Genomic DNA, 25,390 nt, shown 5'->3' with positions numbered 1-25,390 from the left:
AGCCTTATGTTAGTCACGTAAAAATCTACCAAAAACCGAGTTAAAATGTTGTATTTTTTAGTGAAATACGTAGTTAAGTACAGACTAACGTAACATTAACATGGAATTAATATGGATTCTCCATATCGTTTGTACTGTAGAATTCACCAAACCAAATTCGCGGCATACATCAGCCTTTTTCCTTCCATTTTCTATTTCACGAATCACTTTAACTTTCTCTTCAATGCTTAAAACTTTCCTTTTCATTGCCATGTTTTCGCTACTGCACTTCTCTGGGTTTAGGCAGGAACACTATAGGGTAAGTAGACAATGTGAGGTCCTGTTAGACGAGATTCTAGGAAAGGAATGCAGTTAACAACCTGCCGCGTCCTCTTGCACTATTCATGCAGTCCCACCCCACACCCTTGTTTTCGCATAAAACCCATGCACCTCTTGCAGCCCACGGTCCTATTCTTCCAGGACAGTCACGTCAGCAAGTAGAGAAAGTGAGGGTGGGCAGACACATCGAACTTTCCCACGATATCAGAGAAATTCAGGAATGAAAATGACGTTACATACGAGGTTGATGCATTTGTGCATGTCGTACTAAGCAAGGTATAAAAACAGTTGCTTTATGAGGAATTAGTTCATACCATTGAATATTTGACGCAATAGACAAGGTGTCGCAGAAACTGATGTTGCTATAACCAAGTTTTACTGTAGTTTAACTTTATTCATTCTGGTCCGTCACACTAGTTAGATATCATAGAATGGGTTGACACCGTCCAGTGTGACTCAAATGTATATTTATATGATGCCTTTACAAGTTTCAGTCAGTAAACAACTGACCAAAACATGCAAAGGCATCATATAAATATACATTTGAGTCACACTGGACGGTGTCAAATCATTCTATAATACATATAGTGATTGTAATATAAGGAATGATTTTTCAGAACGCACTTACTGATACGTCAGTTACCCAGATAGTCACATGCAGATTGTCTGTCACTTACAAATTTGAATTCTAACACCAACATGTCAGAACAGCAGCAGTTACTAACACTTTCTCAACACAGACTGTAGTGGGTTAGAATACCTTCATTAAAAAAATCTGTCTACATTTGCACATAATCTCTGAGGCCTAGCTTCCTTTTTGTCATAAGCATCATCCAGGGGTCATCTGAAATACACTGGTTGGCCATTTCTAAATTATCTGAGTAAAATAAACATCTATACCATTCATCCATATTTCCAATTTTAGTGCATTTCAAGTCATCTCTAATCATGGTAATATTCATTATCAGAGTCATACTAAATGCAAGTAAAAGCAAACAGCATTACAGAACATTTACTACAAATAATGCTGCTAACAAGCCAGGGCACACCATGGAGATGACAACAGTATTGATAAATTAGGACCTGGAAAAACATTGCAACACCAAATGATTCACAATGTCTCTTAATCATGATTGCTACATTTCACACCTCCACATAACTGAAATGTTTGAAAGCCCTTTCTGTTTATTACACAAATTAGAACATCAAAATTAATTCTGAAAACATAAGATCTATCCAATTTAATGAAGCTCCACACTCTATGCATATTACCAGAAGGCTAGATAAACCACAAAGTTTATGATGATTTTTTAATTCTGATTTCATATTTGTTTCATTTTTTTTGTCAAACTACCCGTATGTTCATCACAGACAACAACTTTCAGCCAAAAACTCACCGATTTCCCAGGAGGAGATGAAGAGGGAACTGATAAAGATTGGAGATGAAAGAGTATCGTGCTTTTAATCTCCTAGAGGAAGAAACTTTTGCAGCACAACTGGCTGGGTCTGGATCTTTCACATAGACAGAGGACAGTCAGGTACAGGACACCAGACTACTCTGTGAATGGAACTTTATAATGGAAAGTGGTAGAAGAGAAGGAGGACATTGCACATGAGGAAATGGGAGCAATGGAGAATACACGTAAAGGATATCCAGGTGTCTCAGGCAATGGTTAGCATTCCCTAACACATCAGAGAACAGGATTAGAGGACTATCTCTACTAAATAAGATCTGAGATTCTCATGGCAGTGACTATGAAGATTACTGTCCTTTGAAAGGTGCAGTATAGTAAGTAGATGTTTACTGATATTTCAGAGGAATATACTGCCTCCATCTTCAGGCTAGTCTTCTGTCACAACAAAGAATGTATATTCATCTGAAACCTCAGCAAACATCTAGCAGACAACATATCACATTCCAGAAGACAGTAATTTTCATGCTGCTGATAACATGAGCACACTACACAAATTAACAAGTCTACACATTTTATAGCAAAATACCTGAAGTAGTGAGGCATGTTTGAAGCAAACAGAATTGTAACCTTGCTAAACTCTGACAAGTGTGTTTGGAAGTTCTGTACTCACTGAAGGGCATACTTTCCTTTTACAATTTTCAGAATTCTTAAATTTTTAAATATCATCAAATCAGTGTGGAACAGACGTATAACAATGTATGACCTACGATATAAAGCACAGGATGTCAAAATCAACCATGATATGAATAAAATACTTGTCTGTACAGGTATTCCTCATTATCTGTGAGTTAATAAAATGTGATCAATTAATTTAGATCAATTTTGTTTACTAGTAGTCCCTATAATGCTAACTTGTTGCTGGCAACAAGTCAAGTACTGTGTGGGAGATGTAGAAATGTGAGGGGAAGAGTGGAAATTTGGTCACGCTAAGCAACCTCTTCTGTGCATCTGATTATGGTTTCGTCACAATCTGGGAAGCAATTAAAGACAGACAATTTAAAAAAAAAACCAGAGCCACCAGATTATCAAATACGCAGGTAAGTCAATAATTATCCGCAATGTAGCTATAAATTTTATTTCAAAACAAATAGAAAACTTACATTAACATCATTTTTCAACATAGTCCCCTTGCTTCTCAACGCACTTGGTCCATCGTTGCACAAGCTTCCTGATGCCCTCAGAAAAGAAGGTTTTCGGCTGAGCAGCGAGCCACGCATGCACCGCTTCCTTCACTTCTTGGTCCAACGTGAATCGACGGCCCCTTAATGCCTTTTTGAGTAGACCAAACAAGCGGTAGTCAGAAGGGGCGAGATCAGGACTATATGGAGGATGAGCCATTACATCAAACTTGAGTTCCTGGAGGGTTTCAGCAGTGTGGGCAGCAGTATGTATACGGGCATTGTCGTGCAACAACACAACACCTTTCAACAGTAGTCCTCGGCGTTTGCTTCGAATTGCAGGCTTTAGCCTGTCAGTAAACATCTCACAGTAACGAGCACTGTTTATTGTTGTGCCCCTCTCCTGATAATGTTCTAGTACTGGGCCTTGTGAGTCCCAAAACACCATAAGCATCAGTTTTCCTGCAGATGGTTGGCTTTTGAACTTTTTCTTGCTGGGCGATTGTGGAAGTTTCCATTCCATACTCTGCTGTTTACTCTCCGGCTTGCAATGATGGATCCATGTTTTGTCACCAGTGATGATTCTGTCTAAGAAGACGCGTTACCATAGCGATCCAAATGTTGTTGGCAGATGTCCAAGTGCGTTTGTTTATGCAACACTGTGAGTTGTTTTGGGACCCATCTTGCACAGACTTTATGAAACCCAAGTCTGTTGTGGATGATTTCGTAGGCAGAACCATGACTAATTTGCAGGCGATTTGCCACTCATCAATAGTCACTCGTCTGTCTAACAGAACCATGTCATGTGCACGCTCAATGTTGTCCTCATTTGTGGCTGTGGATGGTCGTCCGGCTCCTTCCTCATGCGTAACACTTGTGCAACCATTTTTTAATTTTTCAATCCATTCGTAGACACTCTGTTGTGGCAAAACACTGTTCCCGTATTGTGCTGAAAGTCTTTGATGGATTGCGCCCCTGATACACCTTCCGACCACAAAAACCGGATCACTGAACGTTGCTCTTCTTTGGTGCAAACAGAAAGCGGAGCAGCCATGATTAACGGCAAGGCAGCGACGATGGAACTGACCTAGCAACATCAAACCTGCGCAAAAATAATGACAAGGAAACCACGCACGGCGATGCTGCATAAAACGACAGTGATGCCAACAGAAACACAAATACAATTGCATTGTGGATAATTATCGACTTCCCCTTGTATTTCTAGTGAAATGTTACCATCAAATTCAATGCCCATAAATCCAAAACTCAAAACTGTTCTTTTTAATCAATTCAATTCCCTTCTCTATCATCACAATCACCTGCTTCAACATTGTCTTCAACCATCTCCCAATATAACAAAATGACTCATTCATCAGCTCATTCACCCATCAATTTAGACAATTATCTACCATGCGATCCATGAGAGTTAATATTTATTATTTTTTTATTACTGACATAAGCTATTTCTGGTCAACCAGAAAGTACTTCACAATGCTTAAAATACTATGTGGGGGGGATGTGTCTTGAGACAACTGGGAAATGATTCTGACTCAGTGGTGCATGTTTTCTGTGCATACCTGAAGGACATTACATCACCCCCTTTCTTAGCACTCTTCTTTCAGAGTATCCACTTTGTTTAGTGAGGAGTGGAGTCAAACTTGGTCCACTCGGCACAGTGGCCACCAATTGGCCTATTGTAGCCTGCCCCGGGTGATTATGATGGACAATTTGGTGGAATGAAGATTGGCAGGGGAAACCGAAGTACTCGGAGAAAACCTGCCCCAGCGCCACTTTGTCCACCACAAATCCCACTTGACCAGACGCGGGACCAAACCCGGGCCGCCATGGTGGGAAGCCAGTAACTATTCTTTCAGAGTAAATAACTATAACAATTTTTCATACTGAACTTATATAAATATTATTAAAATAAGGGGGGAAAAATGCTGCACTTTATGCAAATTCACCATCTACAACTTTCTCTTAAACACAACTGTCACATTAATCATGGAGTACCTGTATGCAATAGGAATACAAGTTTCAGACAACTTAGCATTTGAAAGTGGTTAATATTAGAATAGATATGTGGATTAAAATACATACAATTTTACTTCACGTTTGTCCACGATACTAAAAATGATGATTTATTCTTTTCGTCAGTCATTTACGATGATAATATTATGAACCTTATTTAAAATTTACTCAATTAAGATTGCAGATAAATAACAAAATGTAACTGTAATATATGTTTTTATTTTGCTGCATAATTATTCAGATAATATTTACAAAATTAATAATAAGGTATGCTTCCAGCTACTAAATAAAATTATGCATATACATAAACATACTAAATTTACTGACGTAATTAAATTAATATAACAAAGACCTACAAAACAGCATAAATAACATTCATATTCATTCACATTTCAATGTGTGAGCTCAATCTACTGGATATATTATTGGTTTACATTTAAAGATCAGAAGACAGTCAGTAATAACAAGGTGGTGAACACTTAAAGAAGTCAGAGTATGCTACAAATTTTTCCCCTTTCCATAGAAACTCCTCGATAAAAATTATTTCCAATGCACATACTTTTGTCACAATGATATAAATGTAATATTCCTAAATGGAGTACTGGCAAAATTTTCCTCCAAATAATGCCAATTTATTCAGGAGGACATTTTAAGAAATACTGCAATATAGGAAAACTGCAGTTGAAAATTATTCCTATGAAGGAGACACCCACAAGGACAGCTTGCTTCCTCAAAACCCTACTCCCGTACCTTCCTACAAACCTGGCTAAACACATATGTTACAAAGCAAATGACCATACTTTAATGCACACATGTTGCAATATAGATAAAAAGACCAAAGGGAATTAAATAGTTCTACACATTAAGCAAATGCAGCAGCATAAATATTTCCTGCTGCAATATAAAATTTCAGATTCAAACATTTGCGAAATAGGTGTGACACTAACAGCCAACTGCATGTGACCACAAGAATGTCACCAAAATGTGAGGGTTGTACAGATCCAAATCAAACAAAGGATACCCAGATCACAAGTTCACTGAATGCCCATAATCACATGCTGCAAGTTAACTAGGAACACTCTGTACATTTAAGGCTGAAGGAGCATTTCAACACTTACTGACAATACCAAGACGACAACAATGAAGAGAATTCTAACACAGAAAATTTTCATTTGTTCCGTGTTGTGCTGAAGGAATGCTATGGTAGCAGTGGAAGAGAATTTATGAGAACTGAGGTTCTCACAGCAGTGAATATTCAAACTATGGTTTTCCAGATTGTGACAGCATGCAGAATCTATAAATTTTCCTCCTGCTAGGCTTCCTGTTTTTTACCCTTTGACTTTGACCTTTAAAAACAGTCCTTTACAGGGCCTCACTGATTTCTACTGGTTTTTCTTTAGTTTCTTTTCCATATCACTTCATTTCATTTATTCTATTTCTATTCCATTGCTAGGCAATGGTATGGTGAATATGTTCCACTATTCTTCCTTTTTTTTTGGCAGTTATGTCACAATATTTATTTTGTAATTTTTCTCTTTTATCCACCTTCCTGCTTATTTGTTTATTAATTTGTTCTCCCTGACTTCCACTACTGTTAAATGCTTGTATAACTATTCACTAATCAGCAATGTCTTGTTTCTGTCAGAGTAATGATTAAATGGAATTATTAAATCACTTCCAACTACGTTCCCCTCGGTCTTTTATGATTATGATACATTACAATATCAAATGGGTTAAAACTCAATTAAGTTATTTTGAACAGAACACTTCAACTTATCTGGTTATTGTATCCATAATGTCTAGCACCATGCAGTCTCAATATCTTCACTAAACACATGCAACATACAGGTACAGATCTGAGGCACAATACCAATTTTTCATCCCTTCCAAAAATAAGGGACTGGTAGTTTCTCGCTCCCACAACTTTTTGCACTTGCTGCATTCATAAGTTACAATACTAATACTGGCATAATGTTTTTTTTTGTGTCAAAGCAAATAGTTATTCTAAGCAACAGATCTCACCAGAATTCAAGTGAAGGTGGCTTGGGACTGAATATCACGCACATGATACATATTAAACCTTTATCATCCAGGAATATGGGTTTTAAATATCTCGGTATTACAGAGGTGGTGGTGGCCAAGTTTCAGTTCAGGAGTAACTGTTTACTGCCATGGATCAGAGGATTTAAATCTTCTGCTTCTGCAGGTCTGGAGGCCATAATTTTACTAGGGGGAACAATATTAGCACTGAAAAAATACCATGTCTTGCCTCCATTACAATGTACTGATGGCTAAATTTGATGCATCACTAATAAAGGTTAATAATCCCAGCTTAACAGCAGCAAAACATAACATTTGGAACAATTTTCACATAGTTACTATAGGATTCTGACGATGGTGTATAACAGAGAGATATTGGGTTTTTGGACTTTATCCATCGTCCTGTTTTTTTTAAGATAACTAAGAAAAACACGACGTTTCGGAAACTGGATCTGTTTCTGTCCTCAGGTGAGGGAAGAACACCTAATCTGTTGGGTCCCTTAGAAAGAGCTAGCCTCAATCACTGGACAACCGAGGTCACAAAACACAAAGGTTATAAACACCTGAGACAAGGCTAAGTCCATGAGAGCTAATAAGAAAAATATATATAGGGACCCAACAGAATAGGTGTTTTTCCCTCACCTGAGGATGGAAACAGATCCAGTTTCAAAAAACGTCATGTTTTTCTTAGTTATCTTAAAAAATACGAGGATGATGAATAAAGTCCAAAAACCCAATATCTCTGTGAATTTTCACATAACTAACTCTATGGAGCAGAGTCTTTAGGAAGTTAATTGTAACTAAGCTGGTGAAAGAATTCCTTTCCTTTCCCGGAACTGGAATGTTCACTACCACATTTGCATATCACGGGCAAACTCTCATCCTTAATCACCTGAATCCAGTTCACACCCTCATACCGTATCTCCAAAGTACTTTTTCAAGTGAAATCCATACTTATGAACCTCCGTGAGAATAACTTGAACTTAAAACACCAACCACAGTAACTATGTCATTTCAGAGAACCAAGAAAAATCCACAGCAAAGACAAATATGTACAGCAGAACCCCACTCATACCTAGGTGCGATGAGAGTTGATCCTAGGGATATTATGAGTACATGGCATATGTCTCATGACTCATTATTTTCAATGAAGGTGAAACATGGGAATGAAAGAAGAATGCATTAGTGAAAGATGACATATGCTCATTATGCTTAATATACTTAAAAAAAAAAAAGCCCAGAGTAGGAACCGAATTTCAAAACATGTGATTGCTCAGGAGGCTGTGATGGCAGAATACAGAGAAACAGTGAAATTAAAACTTCAGGTGAAAACCCTTAATACACAATTACATTTCATCACTGGTCTGTGTGCCTGTATCCTACTTCATGTCACATTACCATAAGAGATAAGTGAAAAACAAACACATACCTCTGTGTTGATTCTGTAAATGGACTTCTATGTACTCAGTACTGGCAATTCATGCAGGAGATTAGAAACCTCCATGTCTATATGATAAGTTAAAGTAAAGATTACATACCATATTTCATTTTAAAATAACAGACACCTGAAATTTCCAGTTCCTGTAGGGGCAGTATGATGCACACCACCACTTGCTGTACATTCTGGAGATATGGGAGGAAGATTGAAAACATACCAGAATATATAAGTGTCAACCAATTTCATGAGCATGGAGACAAAAACTGTGAGGAGAAATAGGACTGAAGATCACAATGGGTTAAGAGTTACTTATGCCTAATAGCATTAAGCAGATAAAGTTTTACTTCAATTGATAAAATAAAAATTCTACACTCTAATACTTTACATTTTCAATTATGATGTCAGTAAACAATGAGCCGTTGCTACACAACGGCCAGTAAACAACAACTAGAAACTGTGTTCTCTATGGGTTCTGTGCAGAGGTTAAATAAGGAGCTCAAACGAGAATTAGTCAGTCACAGGCACCAAACGGCCAGTTAAGGACAAGCTGTGAGATGGGGGATGGCAAGCAACAATGTAAGCAAGATCAGAAGAATCTTCATTCTTGGGAACCATAACCAAGCAACAATGTGAAGATTACAACACAGAAGACTTATCATGTGTTGTAGTGAGAAGTACAGTGTGTGTATTAGTGACAGCATTATAATTACTTGTAGTTACAATTGATAAGTGTCCAATAAATCCAATTACCAATCAAAACTCCATGTCTAGTCACTAATAGATGACAATATTTAATGTGATAATATTCACTCCCAAGCCATCTACAGCTTCAGACAAGGGACACCACTGTTTATACTTGCACAGCACTGTAGGTGAGAGCAGTATTCCAAAACAGACACATTATGGACATGCCTAGAAATGGACTGCATAGACAGCAGTCAGCCATGTAAAGAAAAATCAGACATCTAAAAACTGAAAACACTTTGTACAATTTCACTTTCTCAAATAAAAAAATCAGCTCTTTTATTATATAGCCTGAAAGTATCAGCAAAGAAATAATGATGAATACTACAGTTGCCTGATCAGAGGGAGCTATTTCACAATTTCTATTAGAAATTTTGTCCAAATTTTTCACCTTATAATTCCACTTATATAGACAATACTGCTTGCTTCATCTTTTACATTGCTTGAAAAAGCTTTGTGATTACAGTGGAAGCTTTATTTAATGTTCCTCAACTGAACTTTTCTTCCTCTTTTAATGTTCAATTTCAATTACACCAAGTTCATACTCCCACTGTTAAAGTACCTCAAGATTTTCATTGGTTTAATGTCCAAAGTTACTGCTGCCAAAAGGAGAGTTAAATGAAGATTTCACTCTGTTAACTAAACACATACCTTAATTTGGTATCATATTCTGAGAAGCAAAGTGTATTTCTGTAGTTTTCATTCAAGGGTTTTATTAACTGATTTCTTAAATGATACCAAAAAGTCAGAGAAAATCCAAACAGTAAGTACAAAAAACACACATTTACTAATGCAGTTATCATAAACGAAACAGACCTCACACTGAAGAAACATTTTAATAAATTAGAACATTACATGTCAATGGAATATAATCCATTACAACTAAGAAGTATAACAGAATAAAATTAAAACTAAATTAAAATCCGACATTAAAAAATGAAACAATAAAGTTAAAACATAAAGTAAAATTACAAACCTGCTATAAAAGAGAAGTGGGCAAGAAATTACTGGCTAATAACCTTCAGAATTCAGTTCCATAAGTAAAGAAACAACTGCATATCTGTATTTATGCAGGTGTGCTCTTTCAACAGTAGTTTGGCCTCCAAGTCTAAGAATCAACTAACACCAACTTCAACAACATTCAATTTTGCTGAAGATATCTAGTTCATGATGAATCATTCATTCAGACTAGCATATTGCTACCAAAACTAAATTCTTGTTACAGTAACTATGGACAAAAGGGCTCAGAGTTAGAACTGGGCTCAGGCCTGAAGATTTCCTTTTAACTAAGACATTATGCAGAGAATGCTTCAAGGCATGACTTCAATATGGGAGTAGAGCAAGTCACCAACAATGAAACAAGCATATATGCATTGTGTGCTCTCTCAACAGTAATTTGGTTTATAATTTCAGATCAACTACGATTTACTTCAACAAACTTCAATTTTATTTGAGGCATTTTATTAATGACATTGCACTTTTCTTGGTATTTACCACAGAAAAAAATATATCATGCTTTCACAGTTTTAAATTCCACACGCCATTCAAGTTGCTATGAAACCGAGCATCACCCAGCAATAAGCTATAGCCTGCCCGCTGGTAGTTACACATGAAGGCTATACCATGCTTCAACTATACCATACATTTCACTTCGTTATTCTTCATGCATATTGGATAACATGTGCTGTTTTAAATGATTATGAAAAGCAGCATCAATCACATGTTGCTCATCCCCTATTCTGAAGATTTTTAATTTATCACCATTACACAAAACCAAAGAGCAAGTTGTTTACATTATCTAATGCATGGAAAATCAAGGCACTCCAAATAACTCACATAACAATGAGAACCATCCAGCAATAAAATCAATACAATTAACAAATGCCATTTCTCAAAACACACATAGCCAAAATTCATATTCCTAGTTGCCATGGAATGAAGAACGTAAACTTGGGGGTTGTTTTGGGGTTGTGTTTGTGGAACAATACAAACAAGCAACAGTAACACACAGTGATGCCCAATGTGACAGATGTTCAGAAAGTCCCCCACTTTTAATTGCATAATACTAATAATGAAAGTAAAAATGCTATATAATTTGAGTGCCTACTTGTATTGATTACTAAGAGTCAGTTAAATGCAGAAAAAGACAAGAAAATAGAGTGTAAATCAGCACAGTAAACCCTTGTTAATAGAAAGTAACTTGGGGGGGGGGCATTCAGATTAAGCGAAGCAAAAGGCAGCCCTAAAAGAAAAAAAAAAGAAAGAACATTAGAACACAAAGAAATGAAAAATTTAATGACATAAGTAGTGTCTGGTAGGAGCCAGGGTAGCATAGTCGGTATAGTGACTGGCTACAGGCTGGATGATGCAGGGGTTGGACTTTCAAGTCCCGGTACAGTCAAGACTTTTCTCTTCTCCAAATCATCCAGACTGGCTCTGGGGTCCACCCAACCACCTATCCAATGGGTACCGGGGATACCCCAAAGGTAAAACGGCAGAGGCATGAAGCTGACCACTCACCTCCAGGTAGTGCTGAGGTCAAGGAAATGTGGACCCATACATCCACTCCACATACCTCTTCATTCATTGAGCACAGGGACAACTTTACCTTTTTTTAAAGTAGTGTTGGTAGATACAGCTACCTCTCTGCTAACTAAGTAAGCAATACACCATGAAGGTGTATGGGGTAGTGGATGTACAGATCAACATTTTCTTGACCTCATACTAGCTGAAGGTGAGCGGTCAGCTTCAAGGCCCGGCAGCTCTGCCCCAGGGAAAGAGCCCCCCGATACCCATTGGATAGGAGGTTGGGTGGACCCCAGAGCCAGTCTGGATGTGGAGAAGAGGAAATTCTTGACCCTACTGGGACTTGAACTCTGATGCCTCGGTCATCCAGCCCTGTAGCCAGTCATTATACTGACTACACTATCCCAGCTCCCATAAGTAGTGATGATCAAAATAAATAAAAAATCACAGTAAAGCCTTCACTTAGAAACTTTAAAAAGACAATACATTTATTCATTGACAGAAGATTCAGAAGCTGTATTTGTTTCTGAAAGTAATAAGAGAGGTTTGAAGAAACTGTCAAGTTTTCTCTGAACAGCCCAGTGACTCATCTACCTTCCTAAATGCCATGTGTCTTTTAAAGTACGCACTGAACTTTGAATAGCATTTTTCATACTTCAATCCAGATTTACTATAACCGGATCAGCGAGGGTTTACTGTATATAAATACATACTTGAAGACACAAAAAAATATTAATGCGTAAATAAACGTCTTACATCTGTGTGTGTCTCTAATTCGAGCAAATTTAATAGCATAACCCCATAATAATAGCACACTCATGTTCTTTTTTAAGTTGGTTATTTATGACACTGTGACTATCAAGACTATGAAGCATTTAATAATAATAATAATAATAATAATAATAACAACAACAACAACAGGGTCCGGACTGGATTTATTAACACTTCTTTTCAATCTTTCATAATCACAATCAGTTTACAACGACTCACAATAACCGACTACCTAAGACTTGCTCCCTTCTGACTGGACTATGACTGTTTTCTCTCCTAGTCTGTATTCCACTTTGAATGACTGATTTGGTTTAGAGTTTCTTTACAACTGACTTGGTTCTCATCTGTTCATTTACATGGAAAAGTGTTCATACCAAGTTGGTCTTAAAGAATCCACCTCCATGGAAATATGTTTCTCAACATGTTCCCTAGCAATGGATTTACATGTGACAACAGGATGACGAATGATTGTGGACCAGCTGGTGGAATGAGAAGTGCCAGCAGAAAAAAACCTCAATAGTGTCACTTTGTTCACCACAAATCCTACACAACTTCACCTGGGACTGAAGCCAGACCACTATGGTGGGAAGTCACTGGCTAATCACCTGAGCTACGGCATAGCCACATATTAATGTTCATGTCATATACTGTTATAGACGCAATAAATGATTATTGCAAGTTCATATTTTATTCATTACAGATCAATGTGTATTGAGAAGGCAATAGCATACACGTGTTATTCCCAATGTAGAAATGAAATCTTGTGTAAATTGTTTGTGAACAATACTCTCTCGTTATTCTGAGACTTGGTCACAGGCAGAGTGGAGAAAGTGAATACAGATGTTATAGAATATTACAAATCTTTTGGTGAAATCCATAGTCACCAACCAAAGTTCATAAATACATCGGAAGAGTACTGGAAAGGGAAAGCGCCCTTACGGCGACTTTTAAATCTGTATAAATACTCAGTAACTGCCACCCTTCTTCCCTTCTCTGATTCAGACAACCTGTACCCAGGTGTGGGACAGTGTGTGTCTCTCATTTTAGAAAGTCGACCACTGCCCTTGCTAAGACAGTTGTACTCTCTGTATTAACCTGGTAATAAATTGTGTTACTTTGTACATTAACTGTACTAGTGGGGCATGCGGTAGCGTAGTGGTTAAGGCACCATGCTATAAGTCAGAAGGTCGCAGGTTCAAATACTGATGAGGTTGTGGGATGTCATATGAAGAGACAACCACTAGTTGAACTGTCCTATAGTATTTATTACAGTTGCACCGTATACACAGATGAACTTGCGTTTGAAGAATAACAATAATGAACACACTGAACCAGAATTGTAGAACTGTAGAATTTTCTTCAATTGACCTAATCCTTCTGGCCGCACTATGTCCCTGGGGTTCACTCAGCCTCTAACAGCAATGAGTACTAGGAATTACATAAATAATTTTCCTGGGGAGTAAAGTGCGGCCGGCGCGTAAGGCTGACAACCTTACCGCCATCTTTGAGCCAACTGTCTAGACAATGTGGGACCCTCAATGTCTCACAACCCTATGAGCCTTCATGGCCTGGTAAAGGGATAGCTTTACTTTTACTTTACTGTACTAGCTGATCAACAGCAGCAGCTTAACACACACCCCAACTTGACTCCTGAGGGACTGCTTGCCCTGCCAACCTATACTCTCAGCTCGGGATACAGCATGGCATTCTCTACACAACGGCTCACCATTATTGCGCTTCCATGGAAGTACTTACTCCAAAACACGTTACTATATATATATATATATATATATAGCAAACCCTCATTATTCCAGTTACAGTTAATCTGCATGTCGGACTATTTCAATAGCTTCCCTGAAGGTGTGGGAATAAGAGGTGTAGATGTTTCTTACGATTTAAATTTTATCATAGGCAGTTCTGTGTCTGGTCTCAGTTTGGTCAGACAGAACACAGCATGTTTCACACAGCACAGTTGACTCCATAACATTAAGCAACTGTGAAACAGGATAGACTTGAAAGGATTCTGACGATAGTGTATACTGTACTTCTTTTGGCTTATTTTGGACTTCACCCATCGTCTAGTATGTAAAAGACAAAAGACTATGACGTTTTGGAGAATGGATCTGTCTCCGTCTTCAGGTGGGTAGGGAAGGATAAACCCTACTCAGTTGGGCCCATTAGAAAGAGCTAGTCTCAATCACTGGACAGTGGACGTTCAACTGAGTGGTTATTCTCAAGGCTTTACTGACTCAGTTATCAGGTCCAAGGGTAGTAGTCATCAAAAGAAAAAAGAGGAAAAGCCTCTTGGCACAGTTTATATCCCGTACGTCAAGGTCATCTCTGAGAAGTTCAAGCGCATAGGGAACCAGTATAATATTAGGACCGTCTTCGCTCATGAGAACGAGACCAAAAAGGGATCCTCANGTGGGTAGGGAAGGATAAACCCTACTCAGTTGGGCCCATTAGAAAGAGCTAGTCTCAATCACTGGACAGTGGACGTTCAACTGAGTGGTTATTCTCAAGGCTTTACTGACTCAGTTATCAGGTCCAAGGGTAGTAGTCATCAAAAGAAAAAAGAGGAAAAGCCTCTTGGCACAGTTTATATCCCGTACGTCAAGGTCATCTCTGAGAAGTTCAAGCGCATAGGGAACCAGTATAATATTAGGACCGTCTTCGCTCATGAGAACGAGACCAAAAAGGGATCCTCAACAGTGCGTCTATAGCATTCCCTGTGAATGTGGCAGAAGCTACATTGGTGAAACAGGCAGACCGCTGGCTGTGCCAATCCATGAACACAGGCACAATCTCAAGCAGGGTCTTCTAGAGAAATTCAGGTTGGCTCAGCATGCATATGAAAGTCATAGGGTAAGCTGGGATGAAGCTAGGATCTTGGAGGTTGAAAGTGACAGCAGATACAGAAAGTACAAAGAATCAGCTCATATGGCATGTTCAACCAATCCAATCAGCCAACCCAGTTTGGATATTTCTCCCATATAGATTCCCCTCATCAATGACGAGGTTAACAAATCAAAAATGTAAGTTTTTATGAATATTAGTGGCTTCAACTACTTCAGAAAGTTTTGCTCCAGGGATTAGTCTGATTCCCGGAAGTCCCTCTGGTGGCACAATTCTTTATTCACACAGATGCATTATCCAAGTTTTTAACTGAACTCCTGGAAGTTAATCTATACTTCTGTTTTTTACATTGTTGACATGTGCAGGCTTGGCACAAATTTCATAGGTTGTTTTCTACAGACTGGGGTTTGTCCAGTGATTGAGACTAGCTCTTTCTAATGGGCCAAACTGAGTAGCTTTATCCTTCCCTACCCACCTGAAGACGGAGACAGATCCAGTCTCCGAAACGTCATGGTCTTTTGTCTTTTACATACTAGATGATGGATGAAAATAAGCCAAAGGAAGTACTGTGTAACAGGATTTTACAAGCAGATCATCACACATGTGGGCACACTGTGTTTATATGTACTATCACTGAACATTACTAAGGCATTCTCTCTTTACATAATATTCCTTTCTGAACAACTCCTCATGACATATAGGCAATGGGCTAGGTAACAAGAAGTGCAAGAGGGCAACAGGCCAACACAAGCTTCAACAAGACATAAAACAAGCAAGTGAGAGAATGTGGTTACTCAGAAGCATCAGCTACCTCCTCATCTTCATCCAAGTCCACTAGGTTTCCTGTAGATCCCGCCTTGTGCTGTCTCTTTGGATCAAAAGGGTCAACCACAATCTGCTCTGTGCCTTTGATTTCAGCTCTGCAGAATGGACAGCCCTGTCCTTCAGAGTCCTGTTGAGTTAGAATTACTCAATTATAATGTGTTCGCATTATGTCTCAAACTGAGATGCCACAGAGTGCTTTGTCAATCAAAAATGCAATTACTGTATCATAATTATCAGTTCTCACATTAGGGGTCTTTCTTCCAATTCTCCTATCTTAACTTTTTCGACATACGTAATTACCTTACCGCATACCTCCCCGCTGGAATATTACTGACCTTTTTCATGGTTACAGACAAAGAGATAGATTGAGCATGCCGATTAAGCATTATGCAATGTTGTGAATGCACAAAAGAAAATGACGCATGGATAAGCATTTGTGAGTGTATTTTACTCAAATATTATTGGCAAAGACACGAGCGCTCTTTCTGAGAAGGTCCCATGCTGTTTCTACAATTAAAAACAAAGCCTTCTCCATGTAAGATTTCTAAGTACATATTAAGAAGCGAAATAAAACTTACGTTGCTTTGTACTTGTTCCTTCTTAGAAATCAACTAAGCATGAAGTTTAACTTGACACTGGACATACCAGTTAACTTTTTAAACAAAGCTCTCAGATAATCCACCTCCAATTAATTTAAAGTCTACTTATTAATAAAACAAGTCATAGGAGTGAGTCTAGCAACAAGAAAGTAAACACCTTGTTCTATTTAGCCCAAGCATCATTTCATTCTAAGTGTGCCAGTGTAATGGAAAATCAAACTACCGCTTGAAGGTCTGTCAAAAATACAACGGCACTCCTACCTGCCATGATGTGAGGCACGGTGTACATAGCAGATGACCACAGGGTTCGATACGAATGTCCTTGTCGTTCTCTGCACATATTTTGCATAGCTGGAATGTGGAACCCATTTCACAGTACAATTCGTATTGTTCCTGTGTCACCTTGATATGGTCTTCTGGAGTTGGCTGCACAGCCCACGAGAGATCAGGATTCACATTGCGCCCATCAGGGAACAGATAACTGGGAAAATCAAGAATATTAATAACAATCTTGACCATCTGAAATAAACTGAAAAATCTGTGGCCTGTAGTCCGCAAGTGAACTATACCATCTATCTGAATGGAATCGTACTTATTTTTTAAAAACAAAAGCAGGTGGACTGGTGACCTGGTTACTGCTGACTTATTACGTTGAAGTCCCTTCATTTTTTTATACTGTCATATTTTTTAAAACTTCTATGCCCCTACAAATTGCAGTATTTTGTTACTAATGGCAGCAAAGATATATACAAGCCACCAAGCCCTGGTAGAACTTCAATCATCAGCAAACACTGCCCCACTGTGGTTAGTAGAGAAAGTAAATTAGCTGACCATGTAACTGACTCCAAAAAAGAGTTTTCTCTTGAGGAGATAGTTACTCAGCCCACCTTTTATGGACCCAAAGTGCATTGCTGTCTTCACTAAGAGTCTGTCAGTCCACATCTTCACATCCCATGTCACTAAGAAATAATTGAAATATTATCCTCCCACTTATGCCTGCATCTTCCTTCTCTTCATGTTTCACTGCCTAAAACTGTGTATGCATTTCTCTTTCCACCCACATGTAATACTAGCATCATCTGGTAGTTTTAGTAACAAAATTATCCAAACAGAGCTTATTAAAATTGATATGAAGCAATGTTATATTATAATGCTGCATGCTGCCAGGTATCTGGAATGTATATTTCCATGGAAACAAAGGCTCCTACATGGTGCACTATATTCCATCCAAGACCAGGTTATAAAACTCCAGCTTCAACAAGGGACGAGTTCAGTTTGTAGTTGACCTTAGAAGAGTAGTCAGTCTTCAGTTGGCTTCAAAGCAGTAACTGTGATTGTGAATAATGGTACTTGAAAGTGTAAAAGAGTATTTCCAATAAATATTCGCTCAAATCCGAGACCTGCGTGAATTTGTCACATTACATAGGCAACACATGACAATATGTATGTGTGTGTATGTGTGTATAAAATGGAAGCTGGAGGCACTTGTCTTTTAATATGCCAGAAGAGTGAAGAGGTGTTCGTGACTGACTCCAAGTTGGCTGAATGATGCAAATGATCTGGGAAAATATGGAGTTGCTGACAGTAAGGTCTCAAAACAGCAACATATGTCCTGCGGTGATTCAGGATGCAAGGCTCAAACTGATAATAGCTCCAGAAAGAAAGAAGGAGAAAAGAAAGAATGTAGTAGTATATGTTTAATTCTAAAACATTACTCTTAATGACACTGAAAGGCTGAGGTCAACAGAGATGAAGCTTCTTTCGTAAGCAGATTCTGCAAAAACAAAATTCTACCCAAATGCTTGGGAAGGTACGTAGCACGTCCACAAAGTAAGTTTCTCACTCGTCCCACAGCTAGCAAACCTTATATTGCACGAAGTGACTGCGCGTATGTGTAAGAGCAATGACACAGGATGCCGCATGCACTAACGGAATTTCCCACATTCCCACAGTAGCATCGTTGCAGCTGTTGAAGATGGAGGCTCTTATTCCAGCTCCCGCCGACTGTGAAGTGCGGTCAGTGATAAAGTTTTTGAATGCACAGAGCATAGTGCCGATCGAAATTCATCGTCAGCTGTGCCAGGTCCATGGGCCTAATGTCATGAGCAAGCAGATGGTGCGTCGCTGGTGCAGAAACTTTTCAGCAGGTCGACAAAGTGTGCATGATGAAAAGCGCAGTGGGCAGCCATCCATCATTACAGACAACCTGGTGGAGCTTGTGCGGGAACGCATTGTGGAGAATCGTCGCGTCACAATTACGGAACTCAGCTGTCATGTCCCGCAGATTTCCCGCTCCTTGTTGCATGAAATTGTCACAGAGCACCTGTTCTTCAGGAAACTGTGCGCCAGGTGGGTGCTGAAGCAACTGACACCAGAACACAAAACAAAGCGCATGGAGTCAGCACTGACATTTCTGCAGTGGTACCATGATGACGGCGACAAGTTTCTGGACTGGATCATCACAGGTGATGAAACGTGGATTGCACACATTACCCCAGAAACCAAGCAGCAGTCAATGTACTGGCGTCACAGTGGATCTCCCTGCAAGACGAAATTCAAGCAGACGTCAGTGCGGAAAGTGATGCGCAGGGTATTCTGAGACAGACACGTCGACTTCCTGACCAGAGGTGAGACGGTGAATGCTGAGCGTTACTGTGAAACACTGCAGAAATTGTGACAGGCCGTTCGGAAACAAGCGGCGCGGGATGCTTAGTGCTGGTATTGTCTTCCTGCACGATAACACTAGGCTGCACACGGCTCGACGGACAGCAAGTCTCCTGCAGGAGTTCAGCTGGGAGGTGTTTAATCATCAACCCTACAGCCCGGACCTCACTCCCAGTGATTTCCATCTTTTCCTACACCTCAAGAAATTCCTATCCAGTGAGCGTCAGCTTTCTGAGAATGACGGAGAGGCAGAGATGGTTGTCACACAGTGGTTCCAATCCCAGGTGGCAGACTTCTACGACACAGGTGTTCGAAAGTTGGTCCCACGTTACGACAAATGTCTCAATGTTGAAAAATAGCTAAACACTTGCTGTATCTGTTGCAATAAATATTTCCATGAAATTGTGTTTTGTTTCTGTAAATGGCCCCAGGGAAACTTACTTTGTGGACGAGCCTCGAAGCATGCTTAGCTATACTACTACCTATGAATAAGTTGTACTTACAACCCTTCTCTGTATCCATCGAGTAAAGCCTGGCATAAGGATTTATTCTGTGGAATTGTCTGTAAAATTTCCCCATCTGCAGTCACATAGCCAATAGCCCACTGGCCAAGCCTCGTACAACTAAGTCGGAAGACATAGCTGGAACAGATGTAAATATATACTTGACATCTCTCTCTCTCTCTCTCTCTTAGACGCACGCACACACCCAGATGCTTTATGAATTTTACTTATTATTTAAGATGGTAAAATATATAAATCAATAAAATATAATAAAATAACTGGTCAGCAAACAAAGAATTCGAGGCAGAATTCACAATACACTTTCCATATTCCATCCGCAAAGACTTTCAGTTATACAAATCTTGCATTGTTACTTTCACACTTAAATGGGCCATACCATAGCTCAAGCAGTTAGTCACTGGCTTCCCACCACGGTGGCCAAGGTTCAATTCCGGGCATGGTCAAGTGGGATTCATGGTGGACAAAGTGGCGCTGGGGTGGGTTTTCTCAGAGTAATTCAGTTTCCTTTGACAATCTTCATTCCACCAAATTCTCCATCATCATAATCACCCAGGGCAGGCTACAATAGGCCAATCAGTGGCTGCTGTGCCGTGTGGACCCAGTTGGACTCCACCCCCCCCATTAAGCGAATTAAAAAAAAATTAATTCACACTTAAATGATGGAAACTAGAGTGACTGAGTGATTGAGACTAGCTCTTTCTAACAGGCTCAATTGAATAGGTTTATCGTTCCCCACCCGCCTGAAGACAGAGACAGATCCAGTCTCCGAAACGTCATGGTCTTTTGTCTTTTACATACCAGACGATGGATGAAGTCCAAAACAAGCCAAAAGAAGTACAGTATACACCATCATCAGAATCCTTTCAAGTCTATATAAGAATCCTGTTTGTTATAAACTATCTTAGTTAAGAAAATATAATTAGAATAAATACAAATACAACTTAGAAACAAATTATTCAAAAGGAACATTAAAGTTTCTTATAATAAAGGGTGAAGTGATTTATGGTTATTTAGACTATAAAATCATTACTATTGAGTAACAACTTACAGATATTACATTACTAATTAAGAAAATGTCAGAAAAGCATAGATCTGTAACTGCATTAACAAAGCAATTTCTCATTCGGGAAATAATGATGGCAACCATATCAATTAAGTTTTTAAGGGTCTTGATGAATTAAATAAACGTATTATAGAGCAAATTCTGTATAGGCCTTCTGCAAACAGACATTTCATAATGGAGTTTCAAGTCATACCTATGACATTCCTGTTTATTTCCCAGTAGAGTCTACTACTGAAGTGACTAATGACATAAGCATACAAGTACACCATGCACATATTATTGTGTTGCTAAATATACTTTAAATTAACAAGAGTAACATATAGATACAGTTTACTCAAACATGCCTAATGGTATTCACTGAGATATGGAGTCAAGCAGATGCACAGGCATATGGCCTGCAACAACCTGCCAAGTGTCAGTTTGGATTATCCTGCTGGCTCCAGAACAGAGCTCTCAACACGATTTCACTGAATTGGTCAAAATGGCCATCTTCTACATGCACGTTTCAAATAGGAAATCTCAAAATCTCAATAAACTATGTCACATTCCATGACAAATACTAATTACTCTTCAAACATCCAAATCAAAATATTATGATTCCTAAAGGACAGACATGATATAATTAAACAAAAGACTGCCTGCTCGTTCTTGATCTACTACATTTCCATTCAAACAATGTGTTAATGCTTGACAGTTCACTATGGTAACCTGAAACTCATAATTTCAGATATTTCATCACCCTGTTACATTTCAATTTTATATAAATAGACAGATTCATAACACAACAAACACATTTTCTGCTACGCTCATGCAGGAATGGTCACAACATTAAATCCCACATGTCAGTGTTACTGTTCTGGTTATAATTACCATTTACTTTTGCAAATAATTTATAGTTAACGTACAGATTATGACTACTTTACATCTGTGAGACATAACTTCAAAGTTTTGCACCACCACACTGTCTCTAACTGCTCGCTTACAAACAAACTTTAATAAATAATTTACAGGGATGTATACCAGCTACTGTCATACAAGATTTCATATTTGTAGCTCCAAAGGTTCATTAGTTACCACTGTCAACATAAACCTAACTTTCTCCATGGCTGCCATGTTACTCCTTCACTGTGAGTTACCCTAGTTGTATACTCTTTTTAAGATTTATTATCACATGTAATTTCAAGGGCTCTTGAAGACCCATGTTAGCGAGGAATGACATTTAGTTAATGTCTCTACTGTCCAACAGTGTTCATTTCCAGAGAGGCCACAATATTTTCTTGATCACCATTCCACTTGTACAGCATGGAATCTACTCAACCTCCTTTTCAGTGGACCTTATGTGCAGGGATAAAACAGCTGAAATGTAAAGCTGACCATCACCTCCATCCAGTGGCATGGTTGAGAATGCTTGGTGCTTAACATCCACTTCCTAATACATTTCCAAGCCACGGTACATATGCATAGACAACTTTTATAACAATATCCTTCTCCGGCATGTTACAGGAGAAGATGGAAAAATGTTACATCACTTTTGAAAATAACAGTCTTAACGATTACAGATTACTTTAACCTCAGTACAGTGACTTCATTGGAGCGGGCGCTTCTTGAGAACCTGATGGTCATTCAGTGGGTCATGAAATGTCTAGCTTTTTATGGAAACTGAAGGTTCATTGCCACATTCACAAGAACCTGCCTAACCTCAATCAACTGAATTCAGCACACACCCTCACACCATGTTCCTTCAAGCTTCACTTTAACACCTTCAGACCCATAAATGAGTCTGGCTGTTTACAGGTGCCATGTGCAAACTGTCACAGAAGTTTGGTTGTTCAAGACTGTGTTTCAAGAAGTTCTACAATTTTTTTTTCTGAAAGTGTTTTGAGCAACTAGTTTCTTCTTCTACCAATAGATGGTCATTACTGCTATATTTTGACAATTTCTTGGCACATGTAGACCAAGGTTATTTCTTGCAACTGAACATCTACACTTATCACAACAAATTCTTCAAACTTCATAAGCTGATGAGTTTCCACTTATCAGAAATTTTGGTGCAAGTGAAGTTAAAAGAATTCATAATGTTGTATTTTAGCGTCCTGTTGCACTGATTTTCGTCCATGATATGTATGCAGTGTCCGTCTTTTAGTGCACTCAATTTCACTTGTTATTTCACAACATGTTTCGGCACTATAGTGCCATCATCAGGTGCTCCATTTACGTTAATCTATTTCATTGATTGCCATTATGTCATTGTAAAATTGAAAAAGTATTTAAAAATGTTCGTCAATTATAATAAATATTTATATACTAAAAACTTGTTAAGATTATTTATCTTATCAGTCCCAATTCTAACACCGCGCATAGTTCCACCACTATGGGAGTCGTTCCTCTTACTCTCGGTGTATATCGTGTCTCGTGTTGTGTGTTCCCTGTTTGGTTGCGGGTGTTGTAAATATTAGAATTGGGACAGATGAGATAAATAACCTTCACAAGTTTTTAGTATATAAATATTTATTATAATTGACGAACATTTTTAAATACTTTTTAAATTTTACAATGACATAATGGCAAGCAATGAAATAGATTAACGTAAATGGAGCACCTGATGATGGCACTATAGTGCCGAAACATGTTGTGAAATAACAAGTGAAATTGAGTGCACTAAAAGACGGACACTGCATACATATCATGGATTAAAAGAATTCATTGTGATAAGTGCAGATGGTCAATTACAAGAAGTAACCGTGATAATACACACCATGGTCATGAGCTAAATCAAGATAATATGTAATTTATTTGCCATTCATTTCTTTACAGTGAAATACTGCCAACTGTTAGTGCACCGGTAGAACTGGAAGGCTGGGAGGTAAGTCAGCTACAGTGGTACTATGAATGGAACTGTTAATATTACCACATGTCAGTGACTAAACATGGGGTTTGAATTAGTAATTGGATTTACGGGACCTCTATAAATAGTAACTACTAGTAATTACGATGCTTCCACTAATTCATGCACTCTACTTCCCACTACAGCACATGTGAAGTCTTATACATCTTCACCAGCTGTTGCCCAGTAACAGAAACCAACAAGTGATTCTTCTGCTCTCATGGTTACATCATTGCCAGCTGGCTACCATCTCACAACTCACAGTTCATTGCCCCAATTGTCGACTCTAAACTACAGATGACTTATCCTGCTGGTTCTTGTTATACAGCTTCGGGTTGGACCTTACAGAAAATGCTGCATTGCCCAATAATGGCCCATCATTTCCTTTATTGTGGCTTGCTGATTCATGGTTGTGGAACCATGTTCACCCATCTGTTGCCCAGTTATCATGTCACAACATTATGTTACAGTCTATGTGTTGATCTCCCAAATCACATCTTCCCTTCAGGTTTTGTAACTAAAAGTTTAAAACTGTTTGACTCATTGTTGTCACCGAATAGTCTTACCTTCCAGGTTTTGTGATGTATTTCTGTAAACGTGCTTTCACTTCATCATAGGTGAGGAATGCCACATAACCCGGATGTGTTACTGCCAGAATTTGCCAGTTTCTTAACAGAGTTGTCCATGGCTGGAACAGTCTGAATAACACAGAATAATCAATACAGATTTTTTTTCTGCATATGAATGAACTGGGTTCGATGAAAGTGGAATGCCGACACAACAAACCATACAGAAACCAGATTTTACAATATCTTCTGTTTTCAGGATTTCATGACAATTACTGTTCAGACTGTGGTCTTCTCAGCTGTGATACCATGAAGTCTTGTGAACAGACACTAGTGTTCAAAGGAGCATGCTGTCTCCATCTTCAGGACTGAAGTCTGTAGGATGAGGAAGTGACCCTGCTGTACAGGCAGGTTGCAAGGAACTTGGTCACTCAGATCCATGGGGAGGGGGTAAGGAAATAACGCAAATCCGTACCAATGGGAGCAACAGGCAGAAAAAAGTTCCTTTTCAGGGGCATATCATGTGTTTCATCATTGGACGGAAGAGATAGCCCTATCATTGCAACTGGACCAGACCATTCTACATTTCCTTCCCAACTTCTGCAACCAGTCTACAAAACCAACCTAATTCCTCCCTCTACACATTTCAAACCTGACGATGGAGAAAGCATAGTCCTCCCATGTGATATCCATATTTAAGGAGGCATGGTGTCTTTTCATCAGAAAACCACAATCCAAATACCTTATATTGTTTATAATTCCTGGTCCATCCAATAATTTCATTATACCATATGGTATAAATCTGCACACTTTTGCAGTACACATAATGTACGTAGATAACTCCCCCCTCATAAGAGAGATGATGTAACAACTGAATTCTTTTTAGCAAGACAAAACTCAACTGATGGAGACCATATTTTTCATTAAAACAAAATATATATTTCCATA

The 25,390-nt window shown here is 38.6% G+C and overlaps 1 protein-coding gene across 2 annotated transcripts in view; it reads right to left on the bottom strand.

Moving 5' to 3' along the window:
• Window positions 1–25,390, bottom strand: part of LOC111872262 (E3 ubiquitin-protein ligase CBL-B-B) — a gene marked incomplete at its 3' end in the record, with an annotated part of 117,484 nt that overhangs the window by 23,877 nt on the left and 68,217 nt on the right. Inside the window, 4 exon segments of one of the 2 annotated variants that reach the window (XM_023865981.2) lie at window positions 16,129–16,269; window positions 17,000–17,222; window positions 19,909–20,046; window positions 24,443–24,574. In XM_023865981.2, the coding sequence (XP_023721749.2) occupies window positions 16,129–16,269; window positions 17,000–17,222; window positions 19,909–20,046; window positions 24,443–24,574 (634 nt within the window). 2 annotated transcript variants of the gene reach the window in all.

Source organism: Cryptotermes secundus, unplaced genomic scaffold, assembly GCF_002891405.2.
Source record: "Cryptotermes secundus unplaced genomic scaffold, Csec_1.0 scaffold848, whole genome shotgun sequence".
In the NCBI taxonomy this organism is placed as follows: Eukaryota; Metazoa; Arthropoda; class Insecta; order Blattodea; family Kalotermitidae; genus Cryptotermes; species Cryptotermes secundus.
Note: the sequence above shows the minus strand (reverse complement) of the source record. Positions and strands in the feature narration are given on the sequence as shown.